Consider the following 21627-nt stretch of genomic DNA (forward strand, 5'->3'; position numbering starts at 1 on the left):
GGGTTTTGGCTATTGAGAATCAAGGTGAGACATTGGCAGTCAGGCTGGATATAGCTAAGGAGTTCGGTCGGGTCTGGCATTGAGTCTGCTCGAAAGACTATGCTATAAAAATGGATCGCTAGCTTTTTATCCGGTAGACGCATATGAACCGTATAGGAGACGGAAGCTGCTCCGATAGCGTGGACATTACCGCTGGCGTTCTACTAGATTCTGTGCTATCATTCAATGATATGGTCAGGCCCCAATTTCACATCGGTGACAGGTGCGACGAATTGTAAAATCACTGTTGCTGACGTCACAGGCATCCATGGGCTACGATTACCACTTACCATCGGGCGGGCCGTATTCCTGTTTGCCACCATCATTGTATTATTTAAAATACTTTATTATATCGGAATAAAACAGATATTTCTCCTGCGAAGTTTCTGACAATTGTCAAAGATTTAGAAGAATTGTAGGTAATTCTTGACAGGTAATGAGTTATATGTCGGAATTTCGTGACAATTGTAGTGTTTCTTGTGACAATTGTCATAAACTTAGCAAGAGAAATATCTGTTTTTTTCCGATATCATAAATTTTTTTTTAATAATACAATGATGGTGGCAAACAGGAATACGGCCCGCCCGATGGTAAGCGGTAACCGTAGCCCATGGATGCCTGTGACGTCAGCAACAGTGATTTTACAATTCGTCGCACCTGTCACGTTGGTGAAACAGGGGCCAGATGGGTCACAATAAAATGTAGTTAGTTAAACGAAAACGCGAGCGTAGCGAGCGCGAAATTTTTTCGAGAAAATAGTAGGTATCTAGGTAAATTTTTAGGGTTCCGTACTTCAAAAGGAAAAAATCGGAACCCATAATACCACGAAGATACAAGAATCGTCGACCATCCCTTTACAATGTAGATAGATGGGTCACAAATAATGTAGGTACTGAAATGAAAACCCGAGCGTAGCGAGCGCAAAATTTTTTCGAGAAAATGTAGGTACATGTTTAGGGTTTCGTACTTCAAAAAGGTCTTGACATGACAGAGGGCAGCAAAATCGACAAATTATGCTTGTTATTTAAATTTTACAAATAAATTTTGGTCTACCCTATCTGAACAGCACATAAAATATTTTTTTTACCCAAATTTGCCGCCCCCTAAAATCTGCCGCCCTAGGCTTCAGCCTACTCAGCCTAGTGGTAAATCCGGCACTGGCGCGTGTTATAAATGTGAGTCGTTTGCGCCGTCATGCCATTCCTGCCGCCGTCGCCGCCGCCATGTCGCCGCTCGCCCGCTCGCTGCTCGCGCTCGCCGCGCTGCTCGCCGCCGCCGACGCTATTCCCAACCCTTTTTGCGACAGCCTGAGTAGAGGTAATTAGCATTTTTATTTATTTTTTTATTACAGAGTTTCCGCTTGCGTATTTATTGCATACAATTTTTCCCACGCTCCCTCAGCTTAAATAAATAGGTACCTATAGGTAAGTACCTACACAAATAAATATAACAAAACAAAAGTAAAGTAAATACGCAAGTAATTATAACGGGTTAGCATTAGCACTGATTGAGTAGCACGCTATTATTATGAACTTTCGCAAATGTATTAAACTATACCGTAAATGTATTAAACTTGGCCCTTAACATAATTTTGCCCACCGCGTCACAGTTATGTTCAGGGGCAAAGTTTTACTTTACGGTAATAGAATTAAGTTAAAATTGATCATGGTCTTTGATGTTTCGCTATTTAGGGTTTAACAATTAAAGACCGTGACTGTTCCTAGTTCCTACCTACCCACCCATACCTGGTTATTACCTGGCCCATTTTTTTGACGATTTGATTTTTATATCAGGTTTGAAGAGCTCTTCTCTTGGTCGGAACCCAAATTTGGGACAAGAAATGTACGAAAATTCCATAAGTTTTCGTAACTTACTGGAAGATTTTGTGTGGCACATACGGTGAAATCGTGCTTTTGTTGGACAAAATAAGGAACTATATTTATATTTATACCAAATATTATCAAAATGTGAGAAATTGAAAAAAAAAGTCACTAAATTTAAAAATACGAGTACCTTACCCCCGTTATTTCTTACAGGGAAACAAACATACGATTCTTCTGAAACTTTTGAGATAACTGCCACCGGTGATTCGGTCACCACTATACCTGATGTAAGACAATTTTATTTTTTTAATGAGATAATATTAATTCTCGGTTTTAAGGGGCCCACTGATTAAGTAACAGTCCGCCGGACGGTATCGGCCTGTCAGTTAGAACAAAATTTTGAGAGTTCCGAACAACTGACAGGCCGATACCGTCCGGCGGACTGTTAATCAAAAGCCCCTTTAAATGAAAGAGAACACATTAACATTCTTCAGACCACTTTTAAACGAAGTTGATATGTCTGACACAAAGTTTTATTCTTTTTCCTATATTTGATTCAAATCTTGTAACATTTTGAACCACTTTCGTATCTGATTGATGGAATTGAAACTAAGAACGCTTTTGTGATTGTTATGATAATATAATAACACGTTACTATGATTTAGGGCGAGTTGCACCAGCCACAGTTAACAGGCTGATCAACGTCACGCACCAGAGAGCTATGAAATTTCCCGTATAATAAAATGTAGCAAACTCTTTAGCGGTGACAGACAGTTTGGTGCAACCGACCCATAGTCGTAAGCAGAATTGATCAAACTTCTCGACGAGAAAACACAAAAAATATAGGTAAGGTTCGTTGAAATTCTTAAGGGAGGTGATAGTAACATCCTGTAAGATCAGGCATATCGTGAAATTCTTTTACGGATGTCGGACCGCTCAGGGCATCTGAAGCAACCTAACGAACCTATCCTACCTATTATTAGTTTAATGTGACTGTCGTCAAAACATTACACAGGAACATTTACCATCTGCCTGATCTTACGATCGGCCGCCGATATATACAAGATATCCATTGAGCAATTAAAGTAATACTAATTTTAGTATTCTAAAAGTTGTATTTTGTATGTGCAGAAATGTGCAAGACCAGGAAGGAGGTTAGTCGGCGATTATCTCAGTGTGTGTAACGCCTACCACAAACCCAAACTCGACACGCCCATGGGCATCGCCAACCCTTTAGGGGCTGTGTACATCACCTGCCCCAGGAGTGAGGCTGGCTGCTCGCAGCTTAAGCTGCAAGTGACGCAATACTGCGAGATGGTCACGGGGCCTACGCCTCTGCTCTTGGGTTAACGTTGTGGCAATCAAGTTGCTTAGCCGAATGAAGATTGTTCATATCGAAATTTAAGTATTGCCCCCGACTTTTGTTCTCGATATATGTATAATTAAAATCAAATAAAACAGTCATTCATCAAGTGTTTTATTTTAACCCCCAATAATTCTGATACAAAGTTGTAGTGGTTCGAAAGTGTTTTGGTGTAAGTAGTTGAATAGAGAATCGGTTGCATAATGCGACCTGTAGGTGAGAACTGGACATGTGAAACAATTTAACCTAAAGCTAAAACGAAGATTTTGGCTCTCGCTTGGTCGAAATGTCGCAGTCGGATCGTATAATCCGCCGTATTACATTACGGCTAGCCGTTTTCAAAAACAGGGGCGTTTTGAAATGCGGCGGTTTAACGATTAGCCGTATAATTGAATGCGGCTGAATGAGAATCCGCCGGAATGTATTCGGCGCCATACGTTCTTCAACACGGCTAGCCGTAATGTAATACAGCGAGTCATTAGCCGCCGCGTTGACAGTTTTTAGTTCCCATTTTTAACAGTCGTGGCGCTGCCTGACAAACGCTGGGGTGTCCATCAAATCTGGAGTTCGTCGGACTGTTTCTTTTCAAAAAACATTTCGTTCGCAACTTAACTATTTCTGAGCGGTTTGCCCTTCGGGCATCTGAAGCTACCTAACGAACCTAACCTATCTTACCTATTGATTAGGTGAGACGTCCGTGAAAACATTACACTTTGGGAAAAAAAGCGTAGGTAGGTAAGTAGGTTAGGTTCGTTAGGTAGCTTCAGATGTCCGAAGGGCAAATCGCCCAGAAATAGGAGCCCCGCAACTATTTTTTAAGTTGTGAAGGAAATGTTTTGGAAAAGAAACACATGTAGTGCGGTGGGACCATGGTAAAAATAAATTAAATTGCAAACATTGTCAAACTCCGGTTACGTAGGCGACCGAAAGAACTGATCACTCTACAATCTAAAATAGTGGCACGATGCGGCTAAACGTAGGCCGCCTTATTGAAGAACGTATCGCAATAACAATCCGGCTAATCGTCGAACCGCCGCATTTCAGAACGCCCCTGTTTTTGAAAACGGCTAGCCGTAATGTAATACGGCGGATTGTACGATCTGACTACGACAGAAACAAGATTTGATAAAATAAATACATTGTACATATACATATATAAGTATGTATCGTTTGTTAAGCAAACGATGTACGCATTTATTAGTCCAAATAAAAAAGGAAATATAATTATATTTTTTGGAAACGCTAGTACAGTGCGACATAACATAACATTAGTAGAAATTAATAAAAATGGAACTAAACAATTTTCAATATGTTGCCATGATGTTTAAGTTACGTAGGAAGTCAAATCGCACCCTCAATTATTTTCTATAATTTCTTGTCGGACTATAATTCAAGAAAAAAATTAGGTACCCACAGATGTAGGTAGTGAATAAATTTTATTTTCTATCGTAAATTTTCACGAAAACTTAAGAACTATTTCAGTCAGTTATGTTGGTAGAAGCACTGAGCATTGTACGTGTAAATCGTAATCGTAATGATGTTAAATGATAATATAGCAATAAAAAGGCAAGGTGTAATTCCAAATGTCGAAAACTGTCGGATAATTCCGAAAAGAGACTTTTATTATGATGGATTTTTCGGTGATTTTCATCTGAATTTCGGAATTATCCGACATTCGGAATTACCCGAATACACCTTACCTATTTGATCAGAAGGTACCTATTTGATAAAGTTGGCCGAAAGGTTTACGTGTTATTGTTATTATTCTTATGGTGCGCTACTGAATTTTGAATTATTATCACGGTTAGCTGCAGTGCCCCATAGATTTACCGCTTAGGTTTAGTAGGGAATGAAATTACCCATAATAAGCTTTTCATGTTGGCAAATGATATGGTTTTGGGAATTTGGGAAGTGTAGAGAGTGCAAAGCGCGCTGATGACAACCTATCACATCACACAGCGACTGAATGTGATGGGACCACGGGAGCCTGGAGTCAATGGTGCAGCCTAGGTTTGAAATTTTTTAATTTTCTCATATACCCCCCAAAAGTGGCCCCCATGTTTAAAATTCATTTGTTTACGTTACATGTCCGTTTTTGGGTCACAAACTTACATATGTGTACCAAATTTCAACTCAATTGGTCCAGTAGTTTCGGAGAAAATGAGCTGTGACAGACGGACAGACAGACGCACGAGTGATCCTATAAGGGTTCCGTTTTTTCCTTTTAAGGTACGGAACCCTGACAACATATTCAATTCAGTGGCTAGATCATCATCAATGGCCATTGCATACCTGACGGATGATTGTTGCAACGCTGTGTCAAGAGCGGTTGAGACGGCCAATGCATTTCCGCCTATGGCTATAATACAAGCCTATTGCTGCACGGCACTTCTTGCCGCATAAGTCGCACGTGTGAGTTTGATGAGCCTCTGAATCCGAGACCGTCAGGTTTTCTAGCCAACGTTCGTGGTGCTTCTTCATTCACACGCATAGGTCTCTCTCTACGCTACTCGGGCACAGATTATATAATAGTTCCTACGAACAGATACTTTATCTCTCAAACAAAACGCAAATACCTACCGTTTTGATACCTACACAAAAATACAATGAGGTGACCTTCAACGCGCCGCTCTCCCCGCACCGCGCGCACCGGCACAACGCTAGGGTTGCTGACGCTTAGAAATGATAAATAAATACCTACTTAAACAGCGCAGTGAAATAAGAGGAAAGCTAAATCTTAAATTATACCTAATATTCCAATTATGCGTTAGTGTTTGCGAAATAGTCATTTTAAAAGGTCATTTGTCCCTGCAGTAACCGCAGTGTTTACGCCGTTTTATAAACCGCGAAATAATCCCAGCAAGAATTAGTTTTAATTCTTCGTGTAATTTAAAACCAGATAGAGATTAATGTTACACAATAAAGAAAAATAATAGAAACCCCATGAATACAGGTAATTAATTATAAGTTAACCAGAGCAAATACGAGTAGGCACTTTCCGGTGTAAAGTTAACTTACTGTCGTAAAAATAAACATTTTCCAAAATAAATAAAAAATTTGCTACCTATTTCAAATAGATTGATATCCAAAACTATACATTTGTCATACATAATAAACATTACATGTTTAATTAAAGAAATTCAATAGTAGGTAGGTATCTACTACGTAGCTTGTAACTATCGTAAAAATTGACAGTGCGGCGCGCGGTAACGTGCGTACGTGAGCGCGTGTGGCAACCAACTGGCTTGCTTTTCTACCGTGAACGGGAGCAGATTCGTAGGTATAAATCCGAGTTCGCGCGGAGAGGTCCATAGGCCTGACTCGGGTCTCAATCCAGCACGTTCCTCCCAGCCGCCGGTACCGATGCCAAAACACTCATGTCGCGCTTGCAGGAGTCCTTGAAACTTAGCATCGGGCGCCCCACAGGTCTTTTTGCGTATGCTTATAGATGTAAGTAGGTATACATTTATAGATGTAAGTAGGTATACATTTATAGATGTAAGTAGGTAGGTATACATTTTGGTGACAATGCAATATTGCATGCTCATATTATGTTAATCTAGTCTGTGCGGAAAAAGAAGAGTCGTTAAATGTATGGGGTCCAATATATTCTACGACTCTTCTCTTTCCGCACAGAATCTAATAATGCCGCTAGAAGGTGAAAAGAAATTCCGTAAATGTAAAACGCAATGAATTTGAATTTTAGATAGCAAGGAATATCTCTACACTTACAATTTTCATTTGTATACTATCAAAACAGTCGATGTTATGTTATTGAATGACGATTATCGTTATACACACCGTGATGTATTATTGTATTTTCAAATCGTATAAAATAATAAATAAAAGCCAGCCGAGCAACTACGACTTCGGTAAAAAATTTCATTAATAAATTTTAGTGATTTTAGTATGTTATATAAGTATTAATAAATAAAATAAACAAATAAATACTTGGGGACAATCTTTTACACAGGCCGACCAAGCCTAACCAAAGCTCACTGTACTATGGGCACTAGGCGACGATATACATATATACTTATACACATAATTATGTACTTAGATACATAGATATGAGTCTTGTTCTACCTTTTGTTATCCTGGCATTTTTGCCACGGCTCATGGGAGTCGAAACCGGGATTAGTCCGGTTTCCTCACGATGTTTTCCTTCACCGAAAAGCGCTTGGTAATTATCAAATGATAGGTAAAAATAACGTCCGTAAGTAACCAAGAACGGATATTCTGGGTAACCACACAAATTAATACCTTTACCGGGATTCGAACCCAGGACCTCCACCTTCGGCAGGGTGTACCGACAAGGCAAACTATTATAGCTGTATTTAACTATTACTTAATATATTATAATATGTAGGTGGCTTTCTAAATAAGCGTTCATTACCTATGTATAAAGTAATCATACAAAATTTATTGGTAACTGTAACTAGCTTCATACATTGATATTGATAAGTAAATGCGAGTAGTGAATATATCATACGTAATGTAATAAGATTCTGATTAACGAGTTTTAGATGTAGACAAAGTCGCGATCAAAAATTAAGCTTTCTGTAACATTCATTTAATTGGATAATTACATTAGTCTATACATGTGTTAGCAATTTGAAACGGCCACAAGGAAAGGTGTACGAAAACAAATAGTTATTTGTACCTATGTATATAATTCTTAATCGATTTTCCATGGTAAGAAATCGATTTAATGCTACATTATACATTAAGGCACAAGCGTATAATTATATAGATAAAAAAACGCTCTGAAAAATCAATGTAGGCGCGAAGGGTGGCCTTTTATACATATATTATTTTGAATTTCACGGCACTGACAGAATTTCAACTGCAATAAAAATATGACATCAAGTCTCATCATAATATTTTATATATTTTGTAAAACTAAATAACTTATCGATCTTCATAGGAATATTACAAAATAAAAGTAAATTAATTATTTTATCATATTCCTTTCTAAACAAGTCGCGGGTTATGGTTGGTATTCTATAATATTAACATCCGTACATGACTTTACATATTCAATTAAAACCGTATTGTTCAGAATTTGAAACGCTTACGTGAAAATTATATAATTATTTATTGACATTACAGCCACAATCAACGGGTATAGTTATTTGTATAACAAGAGATCAAAGTTTGATATTTCTTCGAGTGCTTATTTTGAGTCCCGTGCAAGCGAAAGATTCTATAATAGATTCACGAGCGTAGAGAGTGCATCAAATTTAGAATCTTGAGCGTAGTAAGGGATTCAAAAGCGCACGAGATGTAAGTAACTTTGATCTCGTGTAGTACACAAAATTTTTCACCCTAAGCAGTGAGAACATACCTAGAGGGACAGAGATTATAGGACCCAAGTATATTGAACTTGTATTAGACCCCGCATGTTGAAATGACATTTGACTATAAAGGGCACTTGAATGACAATTTGTCTCAGTCAGTGAGCAAAATGCAAAATCGCATTTTTTAAGAAGCAAAGTATTACGCAGGTTTAGCGGGAGTTATAGAAAAAGCGTTCTCCCTAGGGAGTTATGAAGTTTCTAGTGCCATAATTAACAGTTTTTTGTCTTTTTACTTAATCTGTGTATCGAAAGTGTGATGAAAACATTGTAAGTAACTCGGGGCGTAATAATATTGCAAACTCAAGTCTATAAATCGCTCCGGCAAGCCATCGCGATTTAACTTACTCTCGTTTGCAATATTCAACTTACGCCCCATGTTGCACAATGTACTATTAAATTTCTATCACGGCCAATAATTAACCTCATGTAAACATACTGTAATCGATTCGTTACACTCGGTACTCAGATGAGTGCGCGTAACATTATATAACGGAGTCGGCGTCGACAGCGAGTCATTCCCGCCGCCGCCGTCGCCGCCATGTCGCCGCTCGCCTGCTCGCTGCTCGCATTCATCGCGCTGTTCGTCGCCGGCGCCGAGTCACTAATAGAGAACCCTTTTTGCGATCAATTGGAATTGGGTAATTAGTTAAAATTATGTGCTCTGAAATTTTTCGGCACGTTAGCAAAGAGGTTGGTGGAAGTAACTGGGGACCGTCGGGCTGGCAGCTTCCTCGCACAGCGCATTTAAGCATTCCAATACAGCGAGGTAATGCTAAAATGGAATTGGGCAGGACATGTTGCTAGGCAGAGTGATGGCAGATGGACTAAAATGTTAACAGAATGGTGGCCGCTTTCAAATGAAAGAAGCGCCTGGCGTCCGTTGGCTCGTTGGGTGGACGACATCCGAAAAATTGCGGGTCACTTCTGGATGAGATTAGCTCAGGACCGGGACAAGTGGCGTACCAGAAGAGAGGCCTATGCTCAACAGCGGGCGATAAAGGGCGATATGATGATGATGATGAGGTAATGCAGCCAGCGTCTACGGCACCTTGCCGAGGGGCGATTTTTTATTGTAGTTTAGGATTTATTTTTATTAATTTAGTATTATTTATTAACTATTCATATAACATTTATATTTATATGTATAATAAAAATATAATTTATACTTTGATCTTAAGTACATTTTCTGCATTCTATTTCACGTGTGATTCAAATGATTCTATTATATGCCAGGAATATTGATATTGCGAAATAAATGTAGCGCGAGTAAACTCGCTCCATACAAAAAGCGCGCATTTTGTGCGTCACAGCATGGAAGCGATAAAACGAATGCTAAGAAATAATAAACCCATAAACAGGTTAGGTTGTGTATCTATAGATACCACATAACAAATGATTTTTTTGACGAGCAAAGTTAATACAACGACCGCAAAATGTCATTGCTGTAAAGTCTATAAAGTGGGTGACTTACGAACGTAAAAAATGGGAGATGTCAAAACAAATTTCTTTAAAATTTTAGTTGTCAATTTCAAATCAACAACAAATGGCCGTTTTTGTACGTTTCTCTCGTTATAAAAGTTCGCTACGCCGAAAAAAAATACTGTAAGTATTTTGTGTTGTATTTTTTTTTGGTAGAATGTTAAATAATGGATTTGCAGTAAGTCTAAATTTACCATAGTTATTATTTTCTGGTAAAATATACGCTCTAAAAGTTTGTAGTTTGTATGAACTCTCTGCCCGTTTGGGGCACGTTCAAGTGGTCTCTATGTGGCCACTGCCCACTGCCCTGCAGGGAGTATACATGAAATTTAAGGGTAAGATTTATTAGTATGAATGAACCCTCATAGTACAAAAGTAATATAATATTTTCCTTTGGTTTTTATACTAAATGTTTATTTAACGGTCAATCTTACGAGCCACTACATCCACGTGAGGCAAACAAACTTGCTTGTGCTGGCTAACTGCATTTTGTAACGCAAGTGTAAATGTGATGTGCACATGACTTACAAGGCAACGGGGCTTACGGGCAACCCAACGGGTTTTTTAAATTGAAAAATCAAGATTAACATTACTTTTCTTTTAAAGCTATTACCTACCCGGATCAGTAATCAAAAGTAAAAATGCGTGAGGCCTCTTTAAGAGTTATAAATAAGTTTTTCGTTCTTTACGCCTTAAATAATTTTTAAGAAAAAAAAACCGACTTCCATGGGGGCCGGTGAAAGATTATTGTAGATGGTACACTACGTAGAAAAGGAGGTAAAACCACCCACTTTTCTACTAGCATTTCGCTTCTGTAATGGCTCCTCTACAGGATGGGCCAACGCCGGCCACTCCAAGGAACGCAGCCATGCGGTAGAATGAGATAGCAATATCACTTGCTCCCTCTAACGCATAAATGCGTCCCTTGGATTGGCCGGCGTTGGCCCATCGTGTAGAGGAGCCATAAGGGTCGTAGTTCTAGCCTAAACTAACCCACTTCTCAGATAGCAGTTCGGTTCTGAGAGGATCGCAGTTCAAACCTAACCTAACCCACTTAATGGCGCATGCGGTGCGGTGTACGGGGGTTTAAGCGGGAAGGGCTAGTAAGATTGGCATCATCATACTTTATACCTACATTTTAAGATAGGTAATCATAGTGGTTTATTTAATTAAGGTATCATAGTGGTTTTCCGGGTCAAGGTCCGGGTCCGAGTCCGGGTCTGAGTCCGGGTCTGAGTCCGGGTCCGTGTCCGGGTCCGAGACCGGATCCGAGTCCGGATCCGGGTCCGAGTCCGGTTTCAAATCCGGATCCGACTCTAGGTCCGGGTCCGGGTCCGGGTCCGAACCGGATCCGGGTATGAGCCCGAGTCCGGGTCCCAGTCCAAGTCAAAACCGAAATTCGTAATCACCAAACGTGTACCATGCGTCGTTGAAGAGTTCTGTTCTGGTCATCATCAGCAGTTCCACTTTATCATATGCGACAATTTTTAATGTAAATGCTTGTTTTTATGATGAAAATACAAAAAAATCTATACGTATGCCATTAATATTTGAGGAGTTCCCTCGATTCCTTATGGATCCCATCACCAGAACTCGAGCTTGACAAAAATGTGGCTTAAAAACTTAACTTGCTCAACGAACTCAACGAAGAGGAAAAATCGCCAAACGTAAACTATGCGTCGTTGAAGAGTTCTGTTCTGATCATCATCAGCAGTTCCACTTCATCAAATGCGACAGTTTTCAATGAAAATGCTTGATTTTCTGATGTAAATACAAAAATCTTTATACGCATGCCTTTAATATTTGAGGAGTTCCCTCGATTCCTTATGGATCCCATCATCAGAACTCGAGCTTGACAAAAATGTGGCTTAAAAACTTAACTTGCTTAACGAACATAACGAAAAGGAAAAATCGCCAAACGTGAACTATGCGTCGTTTAAGAGTTCTGTTCTGATCATCATCAGCAGTTCCACTTCATCAAATGCAACAGTTTTTAATGAAAATGCTTGATTTTCTGTTGTAAATGCAAAAATCTCTATACGCATGCCTTTAAGATTTGAGGAGTTCCCTTGATTCCTCATGGATCCCATCATCAGAACTCGAGCTTGACAAAAATGTGGCTTAAAAACTTAACTTGCTTAACGAACACAACGAAGAGGAAAAATCGCCAAACGTAAACTATGCGTCGTTGAAGAGTTCTGTTCTGATCATCATCAGCAGTTCCACTTCATCAAATGCGACAGTTTTCAATGAAAATGCTTGATTTTCTGATGTAAATACAAAAATCTTTATACGCATGCCTTTAATATTTGAGGAGTTCCCTCGATTCCTTATGGATCCCATCATCAGAACCCGAGCTTGATAAAAATGTGGCTTAAAAACTTAACTTGTTTAACAAACATAACGAAAAGGAAAAATCGACAAACGTGAACTATGCGTCGTTGAAGAGTTCTGTTCTGATCATCATCAGCAGTTCCACTTCATCAAATGCAACAGTTTTTATTGAAAATGCTTGATTTTCTGTTGTAAATGCAAAAATCTCTATACGCATGCCTTTAAGATTTGAGGAGTTCCCTTGATTCCTCATGGATCCCATCATCAGAACTCGAGCTTGACAAAAATGTGGCTTAAAAACTTAACTTGCTTGACAAACGTAACGAAGAGGACAAATCGCCAACCGTGAACTATGCGTCGTTGAAGAGTTCCGTTCTGATCATCATCAGCAGTTCCACTTCATCAAATGTCACTTTTTTGGATGTATATGCTTGATTTGTTAATAAAAACCCAAAAATAACTATATGTATGCCTTTAAGATTTGAAGAGTTCCCTCGATTCCTCATGGATCCCATCATCAGAACTGGGTTTTGATAAAAACGGGACCAATCTGTATGCATATACATTCAATCAAAAAAAGAATTTTTAAAATCGGTCTAGTAATGACGGAGATATGGAGTAACAAACATAAAAAAAAATAAAAAATAAAAAAAATAAAAAAAACATACAACCGAATTGATAACCTCCTTCTTTGAGATTTGGAAGTCTGTTAAAAATGTGTTTAAACAGGTAGCTATGGAGTGTAGAAGTAACTCTACCTTCCATACAGGTAGCTGTTTATTTGCTACGCGTAATATCAAAAGGAATTTAATAAAAGTGGTTTATATACCTATGTTAGGTTTTTAAATTCGATATATCTTTACAATAAAATTGTGGATTATTCTTTATTTTTAGAAAGAGATGGCAATATGCGGCGAGAAATGTGCTGCCTATCTCCATTTTAATAAGCTTCGAATAACGGTCAAGTCAAATAAATAATATTCTTCTTCCTCGCGTTATCCCAGCATTTAGCACGGCTCATGGCAGCCTGAGGTCCGCTTGATAACTAATCCCAAAAATGACGTAGTACTAGTTTTTACGAAAGCGATTGCCAACTGGCTTTCCAACCTACTAGGCCTTATTGGGATTAGTCCGGTTTCCTCACGATGTTTTCCTTCACCGAAAAGTTACTGGTAAATATCAAATGATATTTCGTACATAATTTCCGAAAAACTCATTGGTAAGAGCCGGGGTTTGAACCCGCGACCTCCGGATTGCAAGGCGCATGCTCTTACCACTGCTAGGCCACCAGCGCTTCAAATTAATAATATTAGATATACCTATGCAAGTCAAATCAATAATATTATTTTGACAAAATAAAAGTAAAAAACAACATTGTAAAATACCATGGATGCAATGAATAAATGATTATGATTATGAAAACACTTAAGTTAATATTTTTTTTACAGGCAACTTAAAAGGTACAGACAAAATTGATTTTACGCTGACTGTTGCCGGTGGCTACATCACCGTTCCTGATGTAAGATTAATTTTTTGGTTATTATTTATTTAAACTTTATTGCACAAAAGAAAAACTTAATAAACAAAAGGTGAACTAAATGCCATTAATCAGAATATTCATTCATTGAATTATAATCTGCGTGTTTCTGCGTGGGTAAAAAATCTTATAGGTCGCATTTCTCAACCGATCGTTAAATTTTTAACAAGTTACAGTTTTTTTTCGGTTCAGTTTTTCTAAATCGCGGCCTTCGGAAGATTCAAGTGTTTTAGTATTTTTTGTATACTTTTACAATTATATTTATATACGAATCAATGAAATTTGTAAATAACCATATTCAGAGAAATGGCAATTTGTGATGATAACAGGAGTGTTTTGAGTTTTTAACACAAGGAAGTGGGGTACCTTAAAAAAAATTAAATAATCAATAATTTTGCTAAACAAATAAGGATTACTGTGATAACACTACAAGTAATTGAAAATTAAACTTTAACAAAATTATTGTAATGTTTTCATTTTTACTCTTTTAGCAACGTCTACTGTAAAAATATTAAACTACTTTAACAGAGATGGTGGTAGAAATTGCTGTAAGCGATATTTAAACACAGATCGAATATTTTGGTAACTCGCTCGTAGTTGTGGTATAAGTCCCGTTCGGAATATCATGTCGTTTTTTAAAGGATATTTTTATTTTATTTTCAGAAAACTTCTAGACCAGGAAGAAAGCTAGTGGGCGAATTATACAACGTGTGCAATATACCCCACTCGAAACCTAGATTAACTCCAGCACCTAAGTCACATGATATCACACCAAACTTTGCTATGCTTCATATCGACTGTCCTAGCAACATCCCCGGCTGTAATAAACTTGAGCTTCATGTGTCACAGTATTGGGAAATGGTCACTGCACCTCATTAAGTATTTGAGAGACAGTCAAAATTATTGTGATGAGAATTGGATTCTTGTCTCTGATTAAAAATGTAAACATTACATAAGTATTTTATTTTACCCGCAAAAACATACAAAGTTACGCTCTGCATTTGACTGCATTAGGATTAAAATAAAGAAGATCCTAAAAGATGACTCACGTGATCGCCTGTCATGTCATAGAAAAGTAAGCTCCGGAAGCTACGTGGATAAGGATGACTATCCTTTATAGAAAAACATTTGTACTTGTAGATTATATTTATCTACACTATCTACACGTTGAGTCGACTTGCCAATTATCGGTGAAATAAGGTGATATTAACTCGAATATTGTGTATTACCTTTACTCTTCAACTGACTAGTTAACTCAAACAATATACTGTTGAGTTACTTATAACAAGCATAAGTCTATATGAGTTATGTTACTGCTATGTCACTATATCATCAATGAACATTACAACAATTTAAATAATCATCAATGAACGTTACAAAATAGTCGCCAGTTTACAGTCCTTACATTAAACTTAAATTTCCCGAGCAAGTGTTAAATAAAATGGAACCATAACCCTCCCGGAAGGATTGAGATTACTATTAGTCCTACAGTAATACCACCTGGCTTCACACAGTCTGGAATAGAATGGTGCCAAATGAATAAATTAAAGAACGAGAAACAAGAAAGAGAAAGAGCAAAATGACTCCCGTGCAGGACCACGCGCACATCATTCAGTAATGTCCGCTTAGTAAATACGATGGAAACCCTGCAAACTTGTTTACCCTCGTCACTGACGTAACATAATGTATACAAAACCTTAAAATATGCGTCCAAATATATTGGAACAAGCTGTGGTTACCTATAATTGGACATTGGACAAACATCTACCATTAAATAATGTTATGTAAGCCACATATTATATTTTAATGATGCCTTTTGTTGATCCTAAATAAAATAAAATGATTTATAAATGACTGAACGATTATCCCATACAAATAAACAAATTGAACATCAACACCGAATAAACGTAAAATTATCTTTTTTACAAGTGGGAGCGGGATAGCGGATTCATATCAGTTTATTAGAGGTTATATTAGAGCATATAATTATTCTAATTTTTAAATCTGTAATGATTCGATATTGATGTGCACACGAAATAAAATCCATTTATTTTCTGCAAAAATATTTGACACGATCTTAATATTTATAGAGCCACGTGTGTAATTATTGCATGATATGTCGTGTGGCTGTACCAGTAAATTGGAAAGCTCAAGTAAAAGTTATATATGCAGCATATACACTGCAAAATACCTACCTATCTCACACAGAAAAACGAAAAAATTAAGAAGTTATCTTAGTACCTTTATCAATATTTAATTAATGCGAAACATTCCTCTTCGTATTTGCAAGTGAAGTAGAAAATTTTATTTTTTGCGAGATTAATTTCATGTTTTTTTTCCATACTTACTGTAAACATTTTGTTAAAGTTATTAACGAATGTATGTATACAGTTTGCAAATAAAATTCCGCGACAGATAACATGAAATTATAGGCATCCATGTGGTCTACGAAGGATTTTATATGATTTTTTTGTTGACTTCCTTGCTGGCAAGTTAGCAAGCAAATGTCGAGATTTTAATAAGCACCTTGTAGTGAAATAGGGTGACTCCTATCATACTTATTGGCCAGTATATAGTAATTAGTCACTCTTTATAATAAGGTTTCGATTGGCTTTGTTTCTTTCTGATTTGTAAGGAATGGCCAATTACGTATAGTTCAAAATTTGAAGCGCTTATGAGAAAATCAAATAATTATTTATTGACCTTATAACCAATATCAACGGGTAAATACTTTTAAACTTCTATAACAGCCAATAATTGACCTCGTGTAAACATACTGTAATGGTATGAATTGATTCGATACACTCAGATGAGCGCGCGTAACATTATATAACGGAGTCGGCGTCGACAGCGAGTCATTCCCACCGCCGCCGCCGCCGCCATGTCGCCGCTCGCCTGCTCGCTGCTCGCATTCATCGCGCTGTTCGCCGACGCCGAGTCAATAGAGAACCCTTTTTGCGATAATGTGGCATTGGGTAAATAGTACTTAATAACGTCCTAACTCCTAATTTTAAATGTTTTATACTTTGATTTACATTTTTTGCATTCTACAGGGTGATTTCTGGGTCGTGATCCAGAACCACTTTTTCTGACTCTGTAAATGATCCACATTATCGTATGGTAGAATTTGATTAAAAGATAATAACTTTAATTATTCTTATTTTTCAAGTAAAATTAGTGTTATTTAATTATGGTCACCCTATGACTTTTTTTTATTTATTTATTACTAAAAGAGAAGTTACATTAATTATTGTTACTTATCTGCCAAATTGCATAGCAGTTTGTTGGCAGAAAACTTATTCTACCCTCCACCATTATAAAGTAAGTTAATTCTTACTTAATTTATAGCGTGCGAGTGCGATTTCTTACAAACAGTTGTATAATATACGTAACAGACAGAGTTTAATTAACAAAACATTTAGATTACATTAACCATTAATAATAATAACAAACTAACTAACTAGGTTTACCTATTTAGTCAGTCTGTTTAGCCAGTTTAAGCAAAAATGTTGTTTTCAGTCGTTTTTTATACACAACCTTTGACATACGCTGTATGGAAAGCGACAATACGTCACATTGAGTAGGGTGACCAAATTGTATGCAAAAATGTTTTTTCCTACGTGTCATCTGGAAAATAATCATCATTATTGGTGATAAACAATAATTAACAACATCATTAGGCTCGTCTTTGGATTCTGTATGATGTCTGACTCTCTTGCTCCACGACCCCGAAATCACTCTGTATTTTCCGTGTGATTCAAATGTTTCTAATAAATCTACTTTCTATTATTTTCCACGAATTTTCAAGTTGCGAAATAAATGTAGCGCGAGTAAATTCACTCCATATAAGAAGCGCGCATCCTGTGCATCACAGCACGCATGGCTGCGACAAAACGACTGCGAAAAAATAATTACAAATAAGTTTTTCATTCTTTACGCCTTAAAAAATGTGTTTAAGCAGCTAGCCGTTTATTTGTAACTCGTAATTTCAAAAGAAATTTAATAAAAGTGTTTTATGTATGCTAGGTTTTTAAATTCGATATATCTTTACAATAAAATGCGGATTATTCTTTTTTTAGAAAGAGATAGCACTATGCGGCAGGAAACGTGCTGCTTATCTCAATTAAATAAGCTTCAAATAACGGTCAAGTCATATTAATAATATTCTTCTTCCTCGCGTTATCCCGGCATTTTGCCACGGATCATGGGAGCCTGAGGTCCGCTAGATAGCTAATCTTAAAAATCGACGTAGATACTAGTTTTTACGAAAGCGATTGCCATTTGAGTTTCCAACCCAGAGGGGAAACTAGGTCTTATTGGAATTAGTCCGGTTTCCTCACGATGTTTTCCTTCATCGGAAAGCTACTGATAAATATCAAATGATATTTCGTACATAAGTTTCGAAAAACTCATTGGATGAGACGGGGTTTAAACTCGCGACCTCCGGATTGCAAGGCGCACGCTCTTACCGCTAGGCCACCAGCGCTTCAAATTAATAATATTATTTTGACAAAATAAAAGTAAAATAAACAGCTTTGTAAAATACTATGGCTGCAATGAATAAATGATTATGATTATGAAAGCACTTATTTAAGGCAGTGCTTTTTTTTACAGGCAAACTAAAAGGTACAGACAAAATTGATTTTACGCTGACTGTTGCCGGTGGCTTCATCACCGTTCCTGATGTAAGATATATATTATTTATTTAAACATTACTGCACAAAAAAAAAACTAAATAAACAAAAGGTGACTTTAATGAATGAATGAATGAATATTTTTATTACGTGTAACATATGGACACATTTTTTATCAGTAGAGCTTACAAAGGTTAAGGTTAGTAGGTACAGGAAAATTTAAAACAAAACAACACTGATGGGGGAATACAATATTTTTATCGGGATCACTCGGGTCCGTGGGGTCGTTACTCCTCAACAGCTCGCCTCAAGCTGCCCATATTATTATTATTTTTTATTATTGGGGACATAAATTAATTATTTGCATGGCTTTTGTCTATATTAGCAAATAAAGATCTGAATACTGACTACTGAATATATGCAAATAAATGAAATTTGCAAATAACCATATTCAGCAAAAATATAAATTTGTGATGATAACAAGAGTATTTTGAGTTTTCAAAAGAAGGAAGTGGGGTATCTTTAAAAAATTATTAAATATAATAATTTTGATAAACAAATAAGGATTACTGTGATAACACTTCAAGTAATTTTAACTTAAATTTTAGGTATATTATTGAAAGAGACTTGTTAAGATATTAGTAGATAAGAAAACTAAAGAAAAATGTAACAAGCACTATAACCAACTTTTTCAGAGCTGTAACATATTACCTGTACACGAAAAACTTAAATATCTGTTAGCTGTCGAACAGTATATGTGTCCTAAATTTAAGATAGTAAAAATATACAACAGAAGTCTAAGAGAATCTACACGAAAACGATATGTCGAGCCACAAGCCTCCAATTATTACGGCCGAAGAACAAGGCAGTACCTAATACCGCGTATTTTTAATGTCATACCCCCCGAGCAAAATTTTTCAACAAAAACAATATTTAAGAAAAAAATTAGAAGTCTGTTATTAAATAGTTACGCTAATGCAAGTTAGTCATATTTAGTTTAGTAATTAGCATAGTATTAAGCATGAAGGTATAAACATTTAGGTATAATTGGGTGTATTTCATTCGCCAACAAACTGTTTCGCAGTTTGGCGAAGTTTTGTAATAGTTTTAAGTGTTTTTTGTTTATTAGCAATAAATTAAAAAAAAAAAAAAAATGTTTACATTTTTACGGTTCCGTACCTCAAAATGAAAAAAACCGGGCAAGTGCGAGTCTGACTCGCGCACGAAGGGTTCCGTACCATAAAGCAAAAAAAAAACAAAAAGAAGCAAAAAATAAACGGTCACCCATCCAAGTACTGACCCCTCCCGACGTTGCTTAACTTTGGTCAAAAATCACGTTTGTTGTATGGGAGCCCCATTTAAATCTTTATTTTATTCTGTTTTTAGTATTTGTTGTTATAGCGGCAACAGAAATACATCATCTGTGAAAATTTCAACTGTCTAGCTATCACGGTTCGTGAGATACAGCCTGGTGACAGACGGACGGACGGACGGACGGACGGACGGACAGCGAAGTCTTAGTAATAGGGTCCCGTTTTACCCTTTGGGTACGGAACCCTAAAAACGGAACCCTTATAGGATCACTTCTGAGTCTGTCTGTCTGTCCGTCTGTCCGTCTGTCAGAGCCCGATTTCTCTAAAAGTATTTAGTAGTACCAGTTAAGTTGAAATTTGGTATACATATGTAAATTCTTGACCCAAAGATGCCCAAAGAAAGACGGACATCTTACGTAAACGAATGAATTTTAAACATGGAGGCCACTGTTTGGGGGGTCAATGAGAAAATTAAAAAAGAATACCTATTTTTTAAACTATATACCGTGTTACATATTAAATGAAAGGGCTCATTTTAAGAATCTCAAATATATATTTTTTGTAATTTTAAAATAAATCATTTAGAAGCTATTTAAGAAAATAGCCAAAAAATGCCAAACCAAAATCAAAGAAAACTATTTATTTAGGTAACCATCAAGCAATCAATGCAAAAGTAAATCCAAATCAGTAATTATAATTCACTTAAGGTAGATTTTTTATTATGGAAACAAAGTTTATTCAATTTATTAGCAGCGTCATTCGTTTCGCGCGCTTTTCAAACTGTGATATTCAGCGGAATTTAAATCGGCGATGCCTTTATATCGGTATCGGTATCGTTACATCCTATTCGAAACTACTGGGTCTAAAATTTTGAAAAAATATAGAAAATAGTTCTATACCTATAGATGACAGGAAAACCTATTAGAAAAATGCAGTCAAGCGTGAGTCGGACTAATTAGTTAGTTTTTGATCCGACCCCTACGGGTTTTTTAAAGGCAATTCACATATAAATAATACATTGTTAAAAATTGGGTAATGTACGGAACCCTTGCAACGCGAATTCGACTCGCACCTGGCCAGTTTTTACTCTTACAGCTACGTCTACTGCAATATTATTAAACTTCTTTAACAGAGATGGTGGTAGAAATTACTGTAAACGATATTTAAACACAGAGTAAATATTTTGGCAACTCAGTCGCGGTTGTGGTACAAATACCGTTTGGAATATCATGTCATTTTTTATTTGCAGAAAACTTCTAGACCAGGAAGAAAGCTAGTGGGCGAGTTTCTCAGCGTGTGTAATACGCCCCACTCGAAGCCTAAAATAGGTCCAATACTAAAGTCACATGACATCACACCAAACTTCGCTATGTTTAGTATCGACTGTCCTAGTAACATCCCCGGCTGTAATAAACTTGAGCTTCATGTGTCACAGTATTGGGAAATGGTCACTGCACCTCATTAAGTATTTGAGAGACAGTCAGAATTATTGTGATGAGAAATGGATTCTTGTCTCTGATTAAAAATGTAAACATTACATAAGTATTTTATTTTACCTGCAATAACTTACAAAGTTACGCACTGCATTTGACTGCATGAGGATTAAAATAAAGAAGATCCTAAAAGATTACTCACGTTAGACCGGGCCGTGTCCAAGCCGGAGAATCCGGCGCATCGTTTTCTATGGAAAGCATCACATGATCGCCTGTCATGTCATAGAAAAGTAAGCTCCGGAAGCTCCGGCC

The 21627-nt window shown here is 37.0% G+C and overlaps 1 protein-coding gene and 1 long non-coding RNA gene across 2 annotated transcripts; both read left to right on the forward strand.

Annotated features, from left to right (window-relative positions):
• Positions 1-1205: 1205 nt before the first annotated feature.
• LOC134664087 (uncharacterized) lies at positions 1206-3330 on the forward strand. The gene is made up of 3 exons (XM_063520676.1): positions 1206-1356; positions 2076-2149; positions 2994-3330. The coding sequence occupies exons 1-3, from the start codon at positions 1263-1265 to the stop codon at positions 3210-3212; spliced, it is 387 nt and encodes a 128-aa protein (XP_063376746.1). The 5' UTR covers positions 1206-1262; the 3' UTR covers positions 3213-3330.
• Positions 3331-13869: 10539 nt separating this feature from the next.
• On the forward strand, positions 13870-14891 carry LOC134663420 (uncharacterized). Its single transcript, XR_010098137.1, has 2 exons — positions 13870-13917; positions 14599-14891. It is a non-coding gene; the product is annotated as an uncharacterized LOC134663420 (long non-coding RNA).
• The last annotated feature ends 6736 nt before the right edge of the window (positions 14892-21627 follow it).

The sequence above is a fragment of the Cydia fagiglandana genome, chromosome 4 (assembly GCF_963556715.1).
Source record: "Cydia fagiglandana chromosome 4, ilCydFagi1.1, whole genome shotgun sequence".
In the NCBI taxonomy this organism is placed as follows: domain Eukaryota; kingdom Metazoa; phylum Arthropoda; class Insecta; order Lepidoptera; family Tortricidae; genus Cydia; species Cydia fagiglandana.